The 16,918-nt window shown below is 36.9% G+C and overlaps 1 protein-coding gene across 1 annotated transcript in view; it reads left to right on the top strand.

Moving 5' to 3' along the window:
- The window catches only part of LOC149244252 (tRNA-specific adenosine deaminase TAD3-like), a 293,332-nt gene that overhangs the window by 152,554 nt on the left and 123,860 nt on the right, over window positions 1-16,918 (top strand). The window contains exon 5 of the mRNA XM_089374775.1: window positions 12,737-12,819. Coding sequence (XP_089230901.1) covers window positions 12,737-12,819 — 83 coding nt within the window. The remainder of the gene's footprint in view (window positions 1-12,736; window positions 12,820-16,918) is intronic.

Genomic DNA, 16,918 nt, shown 5'->3' with positions numbered 1-16,918 from the left:
CTTCGACCCCTAGCAATTTATGCAACTTTGACCTAGCAACTTATTTTATAACTTCTATCTAGTAGGTTCACCTGCAACTTTGACCTTAGCAGCGTCAAAACTTTGACCTTAGCAACTTTAGAACTTTGACCTAGCAGCTTCACAACTTCAACCTTAGCAACTTCATAAACCCTAGTTCTCCTTCGTACATGTGAGATAGATAGAGACCCAAAACTTGGATTCCAGCTTCCTTTCTTCTTCTTCTTGCTCTTCGTCCTTCTTTTCTTGCTTTTTTGCTTCTTTCTTCTTGTGGTCGAACTTCTTCTCTTGCTTGATCAAATTTCTTGGATGTGCTCTTCAAATGAGGTCGAATGCACTCATCTATAGGCTTCCAAAGGGTACACATTGCCTTCATGAGGCCGACTTGGTCTTGGAAGGACTTTGACTCAATTTTTGACTCAAATAAATTCTTTTGACTTGATACAAGATGCCCAATATGGTCTATTACATATGACAATGATTCATTTGACTATGACTCTATGACAAACCCTAGAAGCACACAATGGGTGCTTTGACCTAAAACAAATTGATCTTGAGCATGAAACCCATGCTATAAAATAACAATATTAATTTTTCTTTTCTTTTTTACATGAAATACATAAAATAAAGATTACATAAGACATTATGAGGACCGAACCTAGTTACATATTTAAACACTCCCTCTTAACTAGGGAAGTATTCATAATACATAGATGGTACATGGACATTCTCATACTGAAGAATTCTCATAAGAAGAGTCAGATTGGTAAGCCATCTGTTAAGCTATCTTTCAGCTTATATCAGTGCATCTCATCATATCAACCAGCATTGTCATATAGCAAGGCCTTGACTAGCAACTCTATCTCTCCACTAGATTAGAGCACAATGCTAGGGAGACAATGGTTTATAGACACTTCATCATTGTCTCTCAAGGCACATACCCCATTTGGATGTTCACAAGGTATGTTCTTTTAGGACCATTCTGATCTTGGATTTACACATCCTCATGGAATCTCCTCTTTGACTACTCTTGCCTATTGGATGCCCTACGTCATCCTCAACGAGTATCGGTATCAGTCTTAGATGCTTACCCAATCCTCCATTCTTTCTTCATAATGTGAAAAAAAGAATGATATGTCTACCTCTCCCTCTCAACTAAGGAGGATATACTCATTCCTATAAAAGGAATATACCCAAGCTCCCTCTTAACTAGGGACTTGTTTGCAACAACAACTATCTGTTCCATATGGGGACACGTTACTTCACTAGAGCAATGTGAGAATCCAGAATCCTGTATCCAAAAAAATAGAAGTCCATCAAATAGATATCCACTCATAATCAAAATCATCATGCATGTATATAATATTTGTTGGAATAGAAAAATCTACTCTAACAAACTGGAAAGCAAAGACATATAACATAAGTGCTTAAAAAGAAAACTAATGACATAAATGAAAGGGAGCAGGGTTAGATATACTATACAAAGGATGCCCCATGACATCAAATGTCATCTGTGTGGTACCATCCAGAACACTTATCTGCATGTTGGTAGGTCCATAGGCTGTTTGTCAGATGTTCCTTGCTGAATCTTGACCCTTTTTGGTTGATGAAGATTTTGATCACTGTGTTGCATATCTCTGTCAAGTTCAAGCCTGCTTCTTTTGTTGCTCGGAAAGTGGGATGAAAAATTGGAGGAAGAAAAGTGGTAAACCGACTGAATGAATTCAGTCTCATACTATGATGGATAACCCTGTGGTTCAATCTTTTCGCCATTTTCTGGCCTCTTTGGAACTTCAACACAATATCTTCTTTTTACTTCTCTGTATAACCTAACCATACCACTGATTGTCGCAGGAATAGTAGCATATGATAAGTCCATTTGAATACATCCTCCTAAATCGGCCGCAAACTTTCTTGATAGAAGCATTGCCCACACACTTGGCACATCAATAATCGCTATGTCCATGGTGATGATTTTGTATGGATAGTTAGCCAAGGAAACCTATAAATCTTTAACTACATCAAGGATTTCAATTTTCTTCGAGTCCATAGAGCAAATGTTATGATAGGGCCTAGAAATCCTCAAATTCAATTGATCCATAACTTTCTTGGTCATGACATTGGTTGATGCACTGGAATCCAACATACAATTATGAAGAAGGCGATCATTGATATCTAATGTCAGGGAGAAAGGCTGATGGTCTTCATTTGTCATAAAGCAATTGAGATCCTTTAACTTAATTTCTTCGTCTTTTGGATGTGTATCAACCTTATAAGAACATAAACATAAATATAAGAAGAATATTATAATGTCACAAGTAAATGCCATGTAATGGAAAATATGAATTTAAAATGTCGCCTTATTCAATTTTCCAACACTAATAACATTAAATTTACTATGGAGACTAAAGAAAACAATAGCATACCTTTCCTTTTTGTGTTGGTCACCAAGAAAGCTGATGGAACCTTAGGACACCAAGTCCACAGAAAGAAGACTCACATAGACAACTACCTCCATGGAAATTCCCACCATCACCCCTCATAAATAACTGGTGTTCTTAAAACTCTTGCCATGAGAGCCCTTAGAATTTCAGACAATGAACATATTGACCAAGAAAAGAACCATTTGATTAAGGCCTTCAAAAAGATTGGCTACAAGGAAGAAGATATTAGAAAAGCTTTCAAAAGGGTTGAGTAAAGGAAGCTCCACCCACATGAACCCCAACCATTATGCAAAATGATTTATCTTCCATACATTAAAGGTGTAACTGATAGAATAGCCAAAATTGTAAGAAAGAAGAACTTCTCCATTGCTTCAAACCAATGAAAACTATCTATCAGGAGATGAGGTCCGTCAAAGATCACATTGACCCACATCAACACCAAGGGACCTATGAAGCGTAAAAATTAATAGCTTGTTGACTTAAAAGTTAAATACACAAGGTATTTTGTAATAATAATTTATTATATATAAAAAATGTCTAAGTGATGAATGTTACAATGAGAACCCGCATATATATACCTAAGCAAGTGTCCTTTCGTGATTGGGCATGTCTTTTAGACATACCTTTTCACTTCATTTAATGACTATTTAACATAATCAATATTTGATTATTTAATATTTACATTTATTTTACTTATTTATAGTCTTAACATAGCCCCTTCCTTCAGAAGCTTTGTCCTCAAAGCTTATTGTTGTCAGTTTCCTCAGTTTGCATTTGTCATCTTGGCATATATAACTCGACGCCATTGGCACCTTTGTTTGTGTAATTCGCTTGGTAACACTGTCTTGAATCCAAGGTTATCGATTTTTTTTTTAATAAGGTTGTTTTCTTTTTTTTTAAAAATAATATATATATTTTTTAAATAATAATTTAATTAATTAAAATAATTTAATTAATTAAATTATAATTATAATATATATATATATATATATATATATGTTATATAATTATATTATATATAAATAACTATAATGTATATATATAACTATATATAAGCCCCAAGAGTTAGCTTAATTGGTCAAATCAGTGCCTCGCCAATTGGGAGGTCACAGGGTCAATTCCCGAAAGCTCTTGGGGTCAGGTCAGTAAATAGGCTGAGGGGTGTGATCCCCTTCGAGTGGGATCCACCCTAGTGTTGTCCCGTGGATGTAGCAGCTACCCAGTGACCATGGGTATCTGTGAACCACACGTGAAAAAAAAAACTATAACGTATATATATAACTATATATATGAACCAAAAATAAGACATATGGACGATAGATTCACGCTGGCAACCAAACGACACGACAGATGGCGACTTACGCGCTGGCCACTATATGACATGACAGACGATGGCTTACATGTTGGCCACTAAACGACATGATGGACGACAGCTTACATGTTGGCCACTAAACGACACGACCTACGGATTTACATGCTGGCTGGAAGATGAAACTATAGACGAGCAACGGAATGGTGGACGTTGTTGGTCTGGTGTTCGGTGTTGCCACAACACAGTTGCGGACTGTGGAAATGCAGGGTAGCATGGAGCAGAGGACTTTGGTAACAACGAAGGGACGGGGTTGGAATGAGACAAAACTGTCGTTTGTTGGGTAGTGGGAAGGAAAGATGGCAGACAGTGAAGAGCGAATGAGGACAACGGATGATAGCTCAATGATAGTGGCAGCGAGGATGGCAGGTGGTTGGCAGTTTGTGTGAGTGGATTGCAGACATAGACGAAGTCGTTGGATCTCCCTTTAATGAGAAACCGTCTTGCGCCTGATCCCTGGAAACGAAATAACATTGAAACCCTAGAAAAAGGAGAGAACATGCACTGAAAGGTTTGGAATGTGATTGACATACATGAGAAAAGTAAATCCTTTACCCAAAATCGCATGAGTGTGACGATCCAACAGTTTCTTCTCTATAGTGGCCACCATTGCTTTTCTAGTGCCTGCATCCAAGTAAAGAACACAATGTTCGGGTTCCTCGTGCAACGTGGACTCACCATGTTTTAAATAATCTGGAACATCAGAGAACTGCCTGTTCTTTTCCACCTCAGCCAGTTTTATATAGTGTTGAACTAGCCCTTGAAGTGTGAGCTTGGCCTCATCATCAACATATATCTCCATAGGATCCTACATGAATTTCTCGTAGACAGTAATGATTTCCTTGCTCAGTGTGGCTGTAAAACCCATGACCTGCTTGTCATGAGGGGTCATCTTGGAAATGCCTTGTACATCTCTCCTCATGCCCAAAGATTCTAGCATTTTGTCACACTCATCTACAATAAAATGCCTAATATTTTTCAGACTGAGATCCTTGTCTTCTGCTAATGCCGAAATCCTTCGAGGGGTCCTAACAACTATTTGGGGGCATTCATTTTTCAATATTTCCTTGTGATTTTTGATAGGTAGGCCTCCATGGAATACATCAACCTTCAATTCTTTCAGATTAGTCATAAACCTCTCAAATTCATGGCTGTTGTTGGTGAAGGTGATCTGATCTTCTTTCTTTTTCTCCAATTCTTTCCCACTGCTCTTAATTTTTTGCGTGATCCGAGTGATTGCTTCTTTCAGCTCGAGGAGTTTTGGTTGCTTATCAAGTTTAGCTATTTTCCTTGTTGTCTTCTTTTCGTAAGGCAACACCTCCTTGAGATATGCAGCTTGCTCTTTTTTATCCTTGATTTGAAGTTCAAGGTTCTTTAGTGATTTTGACACATTCTCAAGGTTTTCTTTCTCCACTTCAAGCGCTCTTTCATCTGCCAACTTTGGATCAAAATCTTCCTGTTGTCCCAAATCTTTCTTTTCTTTCTGAGTCGCCTTCTCTTTCTCCGCATCTGGAATATCCATTGGTTCTGGCTGACCTGGAGGTGGGCGTAATGGAAACTCCAGCTCTAAGGGAGGGACTAATGGTTTCTCCTTTTTCCTTTGCTCATACTGTTGTTCTTCTGATTCATATTGATCCACTTCATCATGTATTATATAATCCGGATGTAATCCCCTTTGTTCGCTTCTTCCCTCCACTGAAGTAACCCTACCAACACTTTGCTCTGGACTATGCTGAGAAGCATATACGAGTTGTTCTTCCTTGCCAGAATAACCAAAAACATCATGCATAGCTACTGTTGAACGAGTTACATGGTGATCATCACCTTGATCACTTAGTTCTCTAACTGGTTCGATATCTGCTCCTCCTTTACTTTCAACATCAACTTCATCTGAATTTTCAATAATATAATCTTCTTGATCTATATCAACTTCATCGGAATCATTATCTAGATCATTTTCCTTATTATCGATTTCCTTTCGACATTCTTTAACTTCTGCAAATGATTTTTCTAAACACTGAAATGCTTCTTGAATTTTACTAAATTGCTCAACGCATTCAGGACGTGAACGTAATGGCACATTGTGCGGTGAAAGCGTTCAAAGACCCGCATGATTATATTGTGTGCCATGGCTCTGATACCACTGAAGCATAAAAAATGATAGCTTGTTGACTTAAAAGTTAAATACACGAGATATTTTGTAATAATAATTTATTATATATAAAAAAATGTATAATAGATGAATGTTACAATGAGGACCCACATATATATACCTAAGCAGGTGTCCTTTTGTGACTGGGCATGTCTTTTAGACATTCTTTTTCACTTAACTTAATGACTATTTAACATAATCAATATTTGATTATTTAATAGTTATATTTATTTTATTTATTTACTTGTTATGAATTATATTCATAACAACCTATAAAATAACTTGTTCCTATGGTAAATGCTACATTGGGGAAACTAGAAGATTCTTAGAATCAGAATGAAAGAATATGTTGTTGATATTAGACATGAATGTGTTCGCTCTTCCGCCCTTGCTGAGCACTCCATCAAAACCAAACACCATATAAACCTTGAAAACACTGAAATTATTGCTAGAGAAAACCATTATTTAAGAAGACACTTTAGAGAAGCTTTGGAAATCATCAAAAACCCTAACAATTTGAACAGAGACAATGGCCTTGAAATCAACAATAGTTAGATTCCCCTCCTTAAGAAATCTTAAATTTTGCCCCATTCTTACCTCCCTTACCTTCTCCTATAAATTATCCTTCCTCATTCCCTTTCTCTTCCTCATTCCCTCCAACCCCTGTATTATTTATAACAAACACTACATTAATATTAGAGTACCAATATTAAGGTTAATTAAAAATTAGTACAAATTATTAACTTAATGTTAAGTAATTATAATATTAATTATTAACTCTGGATAATAACATTAATACAACATTATTATCATTATAATAGTATTATGATCTAATTTTAACATCATAATATTTTTAACATAATATTAATACATCAATAATAATTTTAATCTCAAAATATTTTGATTATTAACATAATATTAATGCTTCAATAATAATAATATTAATGTATTATTATTATTACATTAATAATAAATTATAATATATTAATTATATAGTAAAAGCATTATCATTATATATTTTAGTTTAATATATTAATAATTTCCTTTTTAATTTATCAGAATATTACATTATTTTTTTTTTTATATTATTATGGTTTTCTCATTAGAGCCGACATTTCTTCACTTTACTGTTTGCGTCTCTTTTGTGTATATATATTGTTGTTCTCTCGACATTATTTCCTTAGGCTTTTATGTTTTGATGATGGATCCACTTATGGACCCAAAACACAGGCATTCCTACAAAATGACTGTGGTAAATCCAAGATTCCAAACTAAATATTCCAGATATTCTGAATATTTTTGTTGCTTATAAAACTTTGTTGGGATCCCAATACTAGAGAGCCCCACCCACCTAGAGACTCTCCCCTCGTGGTAGATGCAATCAAGCAAACAACCAACTAGGAATGGGAAAACAACTGGAATGTTCTACCTTACCTAAGAATAATCAAGCCCTATACTTCTTCCATCAAGACGGTAGGGAAAGTCTAGTGCACTAAACTCTTGAAGACACATTCCAAGGCGACAAGGATCACAAACAATAGAGCCAAGGACATAAATCCCATAACAAATCCTACCACTATCACAGAGCTGTGTTACACTCTCTTGTCGCAGAGTTTTCCATCTCGTGTATTGGTATGATAGTTCCCTATGAGTTAGAATTCCTCCTTGAGGGCATCAACAAAAGCGGCCCAAGCTAGTCCTGCATTGAACATCACAGACCCATTTTCATTTTGTCTTTCCCAGTGACCTTCCCACTAATATTTAACATAGGGAATGACTTTCAGGAGCATGAAGGTGATCTTCTCATTGTTGAAAAAGTTTTGGACAAAGCAATAGCCCTCTAACATATTTAACCATTTCTTCGAAGCATTTGCATCTATTTGGCCTTCAAATAAGGGGATATTAAAGTTAAGTTGTACCTTGAAGAGTGCCGCACCTCCAAAATTGCCATTTGTTGAAGGTATCTTGATCGTTGTTGGCAATTGTTGAAGGATCTAAGCGAAATTGTCATCTCATTACTTTGTTGTGCGAGTGCTTCCTCCAGAAACAACTTGATTGGATCTCCTGCTTTGTCATCTCTCTTTACTTCTGCCATTGGAGGCTGCTTGGATTTGCGAGACAATTGTTCCCAAGTGAAACTAGCTCAAAACCCAACTCTCTATACCTTGACCTCGTCGGGGACATGCGCTGAGAAACAATAAGGAGCATATTACTTTGATACCATTTATCCTATTTGTACAAGGAATGAATGAAATGCAAGAAAGTAGATAGAACACACACAAAGAAACATAGCAAAGATTACAATACTATGGTGAAAACCCAACTTCTGTTAATAAGTGAAATAGCATAATACTATAGGACACAAACTAGCTAGAATGGTGGTAGCTATCTCTGAACAAAGAGAGATGGTGGCTACATGCATTTGCAAAAGCTATTACAGGGGGTCGAAAGAATGGCCTTTTAACATAAATAAAGAAACCTAGAGGTCCAAAAACCTAACCTTAGAGGATGAAACACCAAGAGGTTTGTGGGCCCCATGGTGTTTAGTTGGCACATCAACTTCTTTGGGGTGCAATTTTTGCATACAATATCTATTTGGGGTGCATAATAGCTAGTTGGAAAGAACTATCTGAGGACCACAACTTTTCATTGGGGCCAAGATATGCCATGGCAATCCTTGGCCCCTCAAATTGTCAAAAAGCATTGTTTAGGGCCTCAAAATGACCCTGGAAGTTGGGGACCCAAAATCATAGAGAAAAATGGCCAAGAAGATAGAGAACCATTGAGAGAGTAGAAGAGGTAGGTGGCCACCGATATCCACCTGAATCTACACATAAAAATACACACAGATTTTTGCTCAACTTAGACCCACGCAAAACCCAGTGTTTTTAAAACCGAAACCGGTGACCGGACCGGTCCACCTAATGAACCGGTTTACCGACCGGAACCGGTCTAACCGGGACTGGTTTGGTCTAAACGAACCGGTTTTAGAAAAATACATTAAATAATTATTTTTTAATGAAAAAACTATTTTTAAGATTTAAAACCATGATTCCAAGCCAATAGAGACAAAATATGGAAAGATTGCTCATTGATATACCATGTAAAGCCTTAAAGGTGAATATATCAAAATGGCACCGAGTGCAATACATATCATCGACAAAATACATAAGCAATGAGGCTCTAAATGGCCACTAGAGTGCAAAAATAAAGCCTACAAACTATGGGGCCAGTGGCCTACTACAAGACTTCAGTCTAGACTCTAGACTCTACATATATGATAATAGCAATACTATAATAGTGATCAACATTATCACTTGAAGTTGAAACTTCTCATGAGTCTCAGTCATCATGATCAAACTTAGTTGGTTGAGTCTCGACTCCCAAACTGTGTAGCCACAAACTTCTCTATTGGTTCAGTGACTTGAGTCTCAAACTTCTGAAGGTATTCTGCCCTAATATGCCCTATTATTTCATTTGGTGCTCCACATGGCTTTACATGGCCTCCTATCCCAGCCAAGTGTTGCTTGAACCTGTTAATACCCCCTCCTTGAATGGATTTTTGGCAATATTTGCAGATCATTTTGCCATCAATCATATCACAATGAGCCCATGCAGTATCTTCGGCTTTTGGAGGCATGATGACTCCCTAGATGGTAGATCATAGAAGTGAGAAGTTTATAACACAAAAAAAAATTCATGGACAGCAGACTCAAATGAGGAATTATCAAGAGCAAATCCTTACCTGGAAATGCAAACTAGCTCCCTTAGCCTCCTCTTGAAGATGGCAACTCCACTGACAGCTACACACTATCTCCAAAATAGCTCCAACTCCAACTCCAAGATGACTACTTCAGCAAAAACTCCACACTCTCCAAGCTCACAAACAAACTCACAAACACTCACAAACACTCCAAATCAGTTGTGTGAGACAAATGAGAGTGAGAGGGGTGTCTTATAGCAAGTGTGAGGGTGTTTTTGGAGGGAAAACACCTTTTCCTGCCCCCCAAAACCCCTAAACCACCACTAACAGCCAAAACCGCAGCGCTTTTTCCTTTTACCGGCGGCCTGTCCATAAACCGGCCGGTTTAGGACGGAACCGGCCGGTTAGCTATAAACCGGCCGGTTCCGCCCTAAACCGGCCGGTTTTTACCGGTTAGGGCTGTATTTTGGGCGAGTGAGGGAGGAAACCGGGTTAGAAGGGCCGGTTCGGACCGGCCAGGCCTCCAACCGGCCGGTTAGGCCGGTTACCGGTTTTTAAAACTATGGCAAAACCCCTTCAATCTTCTTCGGGGAAAACCTGTTAGAGAGCTCTTCAAATTTATTTATCTTTCAAGTTCAGGAAAAATACATTTGCAGACAAAATAAAATAACAAAATACAACTTATCTCTTCAGCCCAAAACTCCTTGAAAACCGTGCCCACTTTGCCTCGATTTCCATGCCCACTTGAAGCTGAAAAATATGTACAATACAAACACTGACTGTATGGTACAGATTCTGTACAGACTGTACAAATTTCTGTACTGCTGTATGGATTTTTTTTTTTTTTTTTTTTCAAAAACTTCTTGCAAATGGCATGCAGCTCACAAAATTAAATGCTGTTCGTACTGTACCTTCTGTGCTGTCTTCTATGCCTTGATTTGCCTACCCAGCTTTGCCCAGAAATCACTCATTTAGCTTGCTGCAACAAATTTCTCCTTCAGAACTTTTCTTCAGCTTTCAACCTCCTTTCTCCAATGTGCTCATAAAGAATGAATGCAGTGTCTCTTTTCTTTTCCCCTTTTTGTTTCCCTAAATGACTTTTGGGCAACCCCAAGATCTAGTGGCTCAGATTCATTTAGATCAGGCGATGAGAATAAATGTGTATTTAATTCTCACTTTCTATTTTTTAACTCACCCATTAAATAAAGTACTCGCATTGTATTTTATGTCTAAAGTAACTTTTCACTTTATAATTTAACATTGACTTTACCATTTATAAAGTCATTTTCACTTTATAAAATCACTTAGGAAAAGAGTTATTTTGGACACTTTTCCCTAGGTAGAGACGAACCCATGGGAAACCACTTGTCCAAGGTACATTAAAAATCTACATTTTTTGCACTAATTGTTGTTTGTCTAGAAATTTAAGCAACAAAACACCCCAAAACATGGTGTTAATGCTTATGAGGTAACTTGGAAGGCTAACAGATTTCATGGTTGAGGAAGTTAATGGTACACTTGAAGAAAAACTCACTTCATCCAAGGAAGATTTTGTGACCCAAATCATTCACTTGATGCTTTTGACAAGAAGAATAAACCCATACTAGGGCAACACTGTACAAATGGAGATATCCCATTTTCTACAATCAACTTATTTCATGAAAGGGGGAATGTCACACCTCTTGGGAGGTTTCCTAGGGCTAAATTTGAGGTTGGTTCATAAAGGAAAAGGTCACACTAGTCATTTCTTGAGGAGCACTTTATTTGGGAGGTTAAATATATTTTCTTGTGGCATTTTTTTTATGGATGAAAAGGATTTGCAAGCTATTATGTGAGCAGTGCTCCAGGATTAACTCAAATATGGCGGGAGTATGTGGCATATGGAGATGTCAAGTGGCATCATAAGTCATTCAAATTTCAAACCTTTCTTTGCAGGATTCTCTCACCTATAATGAGAAATACTCAACTTAAAGAGGGCTCCAAAGCTTGTATTTTATTTTTATTTCTGGGAGGGATAGATGGATCTATGACCTTCTAAAGTTTTCTTTATAATATTATAATGAATGGTTGTCGGAGGAGGAAGCAGTCTGAGGGGTAGAAGATTCACTTGCAGAGGGTGATTCAAGGAGGAGAGGAAGATTGCCATGTTTGGGTTGTTGCTGTTGAAAGTGTTATAACATCTCTGCGCCTTCATTTTCTTCATCTTTTCTCAAGGACCTAATATAAGTGTAAGGTCACAATTTGATTTATTCCTACCATATCTTTTGTGGAGGACTGCATTTTGCTTATTATAGTGGCTGTTCTTTTCTGGAAGAGATGTTGAAGCGCGCTTGTAAAATCCCCGTCTTCTCTTCTATATCAGATAAAACTTGATGCACCAAGGAGCTGTTGATTCACTTGTAGGCTGTTCCTACTGATTAGAGTTTATCGTTAATGCATTATTTTTCTGCAAGAAGTTGATGTGTTATTGTGTTTCTCTTTAACATTTCACTTGGTTGTTATTTATATATCAGATATGTTCATGATTGATAATGCTTGCTAATATGCCAATGGGTGGTTATCCCATCTTCACATGCTTTCAAGTTCCATTTGTTGCCTCAACTTCAAAACCAAAAGACTAGGCACTATTGTTGTTGGGATCCTCCATATTAACACTGAAAAACCCAAAAACACTTTGTTCCATTAATTTGAGTTTTGTAACAGCATTGTAAGGGCTGATTTGTGATCCTATGAGGTTCTCCCCTTGGTTGGAAAAGCACCAGCCTAAATATAGGGGACATTAACCAAGGTGGCAATGGGTGAAGCCCTTGGTTTCCCCTAGATTTGCATTTTGGCTCTTGGACTTGGACAATTTATTGAATTGCATGTTTAAAAAGCAACACTCAAGAAAGCCATTTGTTGGCTAAATGAGCAAAGAAACTAACCTAAAATTCCGTTTAACTCAACCTAGAAATTTACTTCATTTACTTAAAGGAAGTTTGTTTTCTTCATAAATGAGTAGTTATGGAAACTAATCTTCAGAAGTCTATTTTTATTTGGTTTGTTTTTAGGTTCCAAAGTATGCTTCAGCTTCTAAAGAAGAATGGGAGGCACAGTGTCAATATTGGCCAACATCTTACCATCCAAATGCCTGGTATGTGCAGTAGTATTGCTTTTGTTTAATCAACTATTTTACTATTAAATCATTTTTTATTTTATTCTACCAATTATTTTTTTATTGTACTCATCTCAGAATACGTCAATTCTATCATGATATTGTTCCATCAGTGAGATAATTAAAGATTTAATGAGATCTGACTTAATGGTGAAGTGTAACTGTTCGACATTTTTTCGATTTTTGTCAGAACCTGGTGAGATCGTTATTTTTCATTTCTTGAAATGCATTTTTGAATAATAAACGGATTCAGAGCCCTGAAAGATCCATGGGGCATTCAGTTTGTAGAGATTTAACAACTCAAAAATGCTATTCCAACAATTTTGGCCAGATTCAGGCAACATATCAGAAAATATGCCTGGGAGAGAGCAAAAATGTAACATGTTTAGTTTAAGCTAGACTTAAATGACCATTAAATGTGTCATTTCCAAAGCATACCTAAGTGAAAGGTCACATACTCCAACTTCTACCCCACATTTTCCATCAGTTTTTAGAGAGGGTGTAATTTAAGCTATTATCATCATGTCTATAATATATTTAAGCAACCGCATGTTTGTTTTCTGTTTTCATGATCCACTTAGATGTATGTGAGGTCAATGGCATTACTAGCTTCTTCACTGAAGATGACGGCTTGTGGAAGGATGATAAGAGGGATGCATCTTCCTCCTTGATAGTTACACAGAAACTGCCATTGAATGTCCAAGCATTCCACTTTTAAAAATTCCTGACCAGATAACAACTTAGGATTAGTTCACTGGGTTGTGGTCTAGTGGCAACTTGGAGCAGTGGTTATGACTAGTGTTGCGAACATTGGAGCAGTGGTTATGACCAGTGTTGTGAACATCACGATTTTTTCGATCTACCGATTTAATCGCTGCTTTTTTTGAAAAAATCGCGATCCGACGAGTAAAAATCGTGAGTGGCGGAAACAACAGGTTTTAAAGCCAATTTTTGGTTTTTGTTTGTCATTTTTTTCAGACAGTGGGAAAGTTTGAGAGATAAGAAGGAGAGGACGTCATCTACAAGGGCAGAGGAGGAGAAAAGCGAAAGATTTTAGCATTCCAAGCAAGAAAAAATTGAGTTTGGACCAAATTGCTTCAGCAAAGTGTGGTTTCTAGGTATGGGCACCAAATTTAGCGATTTTTGTTGGTTTTTTTCTTTTTCTTGCTTGGGTTTCTATAACCCATTGATTATCAATTATTTTTGAGTGGATTTGATTGTGTTTTTTTTTTTCATTTTTGTTGCATTGAGTGGAACTAGAAAGGGTTCATTTTAGTAAAAAATGCAAAAACTTGATTGTTAGATTTATAAGTTTAATTTCTTCTTGTGCTCTATTTTTTTGCATAATTTTTCTTTGGGTTTGAATGTGCATTTTTTCCATTATTGTTGCATTGAGTCAAGTTTTTTTTTTTTTTGGGGTCAAATTTTCAATGTATTCCATGTAAATTTTATTTTTATTTTTTCAACTTGCAATTCTTCTTGTGCCCTAGGTTCAACTTCAAAATTCATCTTACATTAAAACTCAAGTGTTCAACCAAGTTACAAACATGCCAAGGAAATTGGACCCTCTGTGGGAATTTGGTGAACTTGATGGAGGGTTTGACAGATCAAACTTGACTTGCAAGTTGTGTGGGCATCATATGACAAGGGGGGTATACAGATTGAAGTATCACCTTGCACAAATCTTTGGACATGTGGTAGGGCCTTGCACCAATACAAATACAGAAATCATTCGAAGAACCCTCAGATCATTGGAAGAAATAAAGCAAACCAAACTGTCTAAGTTAGCTTTGAAGAGTCAACTGGCAGGGAATAGAGTGTTAGGAGGTGAATATGAGAGTGGCACTGGTTCTACTTCAGCGTCAATATCTACAACCAACCCTGTAGCTGCCTCATCATATTTTGTTCCTAGAACCACGTCTGGTTCACAACCATTTATCTTTTCAATTATTTAAAAAAAGGAGAAAGAAGAAGTTGACAAGTTGTTGGGCAAATTTCTTCTTTAGAGTGATATTCCTTTCAACGTTGTAAGGAATAATCCATTTTTCTAGCTTGTTGCTGATGCTATTGCAATTGTTGGCCTAGGGTACAAAGTCCCTTCTTATGATGACTTTAGAGGCCGCATTTTTCAAAATGAAAAGGTTGATTTCACCAAGAGATTGGAGGAGTTTAGGGTTTCATGGGCACACACAAGATGCACTGTGATGTTAGATGGTTGGACCGATCAAAAGGGTAGAAGCCTTATAAACTTCTTGGTTAATTGTCCTAAGGGGACAATGTTTATGAAATATGTTGATGCATCTGCACATATCAAAGATGCACAATTATTATGTGATTTGCTGGATGTGTTTATTTTGGAGGTGGGTCCAAAACATGTTGTCCAAGTCATAATGGACAATGCTGCAAATTATGTTATTGCTGGCAAGATGCTTATGGAGAGGCATCTTACTTTATTTTGGACACCTTGTGCTGCACATTGCATTGATTTGATGTTGGAGGACATAGGAAAAATTCCTTTTGTCAAAGATATTGTTGACTCATAAAAAAACATTACAAAATTTATATATAATCATGCATCTGTGCTTCATTTGATGAGAACATTCACCAACAACAAGGAGTTGGTGCGCCCTTCCATTACACGGTTTGCCACTAGTTTCATATCTCTTCAATCCCTCTTGAATTCTATGTGGGATGTGAAGAGAATGTTTCTTTCAGATTAGGGACGTGCTTTGGCCTTTAGCCGCAAACTAGAGGGAGAGGCCATATGCATATTAGTTTCATACGAGGTGTTGACCACTACGTGTCAATGACCCATAGCAGTACACCCCCTTTTTTCGCAAAAGGGATAGTGCCTAATCGATGTGTTCGTGTCGTCCAGATATCATCATTAGCTTGATCATCATCTTATAATGTAAACCTAGCCTGCATGTATATAATGTAAATAATCTTAACAGATCTGTGTCATATATGTAATCACCTAGGTAAACCTACTTTTCTGGTGATGATCTACATTCTGGGAGGTTTTTTGTCTCACCGATCCATTCTCGGATGGTCGAAAGAGTTTTCCTTCGGCGTTACCCCAAAGCCGGAATGGATTTTGTCACTGGGATCTTAGGGGAGTCCTAGTGTTTTAGATTGAGTCTATGTAAAAGTGATTTGGGAATAATCCTAACTATTTGGTTAGGTTGTTTAGCCGGAATGGATTTTGTCACTGGGATCTTAGGGGAGTTTTAGTGTTTTAGATCGAGTCTATGTAAAAGTGATTTGGGAATAATCCTAACTATTTGGTTAGGTTGTTTTATTACAAATTGCTTGATCTGTTAGATTATATTTGTGTCGCAAAATTGGGTGGTCTGTGAGGGTTTTTTACAAATGGGTTTCCCCCCTTGAGATGTAAAAAATGTGAAAATCATGATGTAAAGTGTCTTGAGGGTTGGAAAAGTAATTTATCCCCTCATAGGTTAAATAATTAAAAAATTTTCTTCAAAAATTAATTAAAATCCTAAGCCATAAATTTAATTAAGTCTAGGTCCTAGGTAAATTTAAATTCTCCGAAAGCAAAATTCGATGGTTCCTCAAAATTAAATTTTAAGAGGTCTCGGGACTAAGGTAAATTGATTATTTTGCTAAATTCTAACCCTTTGGTCCCTAGAGTTAAGTCAAAGTCAAAATTTTGAGGAAATTAATTCAAAAATTTAATTTTTGAATTAATTAAAATGCATTAAATTGAAAAATTCGAATTTCCTCAAGAGTTTAAAATTTCGACGGATGAGATTAAAAGAAATTTTGATCTTCATCAACGGTCGAGATTGCTTTGACGTGATCACTCGAACTAGTCGTTGGAGGATTTATCTTTAAAGAGGAGGTCATTTGTTAGTCAGTTGATTCGATCTTTTGATCGTGTACTAAACTCTCAAGCTCTCTTGTATATTTTTTTTGAATTAATGCAAAAGTCTTTGGGGTTTCAATGTGTTGTAGTTAGTGTTTTTAAATTCGGCCGGCTCGGAATCGACTCGGCCGAGTTGGTCAAAAAAAAATTGACCCCGCCATTGAACCGGTTCGGCCGGCCGGGCTAATA

This window comes from Pinus tabuliformis, chromosome 8 (genome assembly GCF_031772625.1).
Source record: "Pinus tabuliformis cultivar Carrire ecotype Pingquan chromosome 8, CPIR1, whole genome shotgun sequence".
Lineage (NCBI taxonomy): Eukaryota > Viridiplantae > Streptophyta > Pinopsida > Pinales > Pinaceae > Pinus > Pinus tabuliformis.
This window is presented reverse-complemented; position numbering and strand designations above follow the sequence as displayed.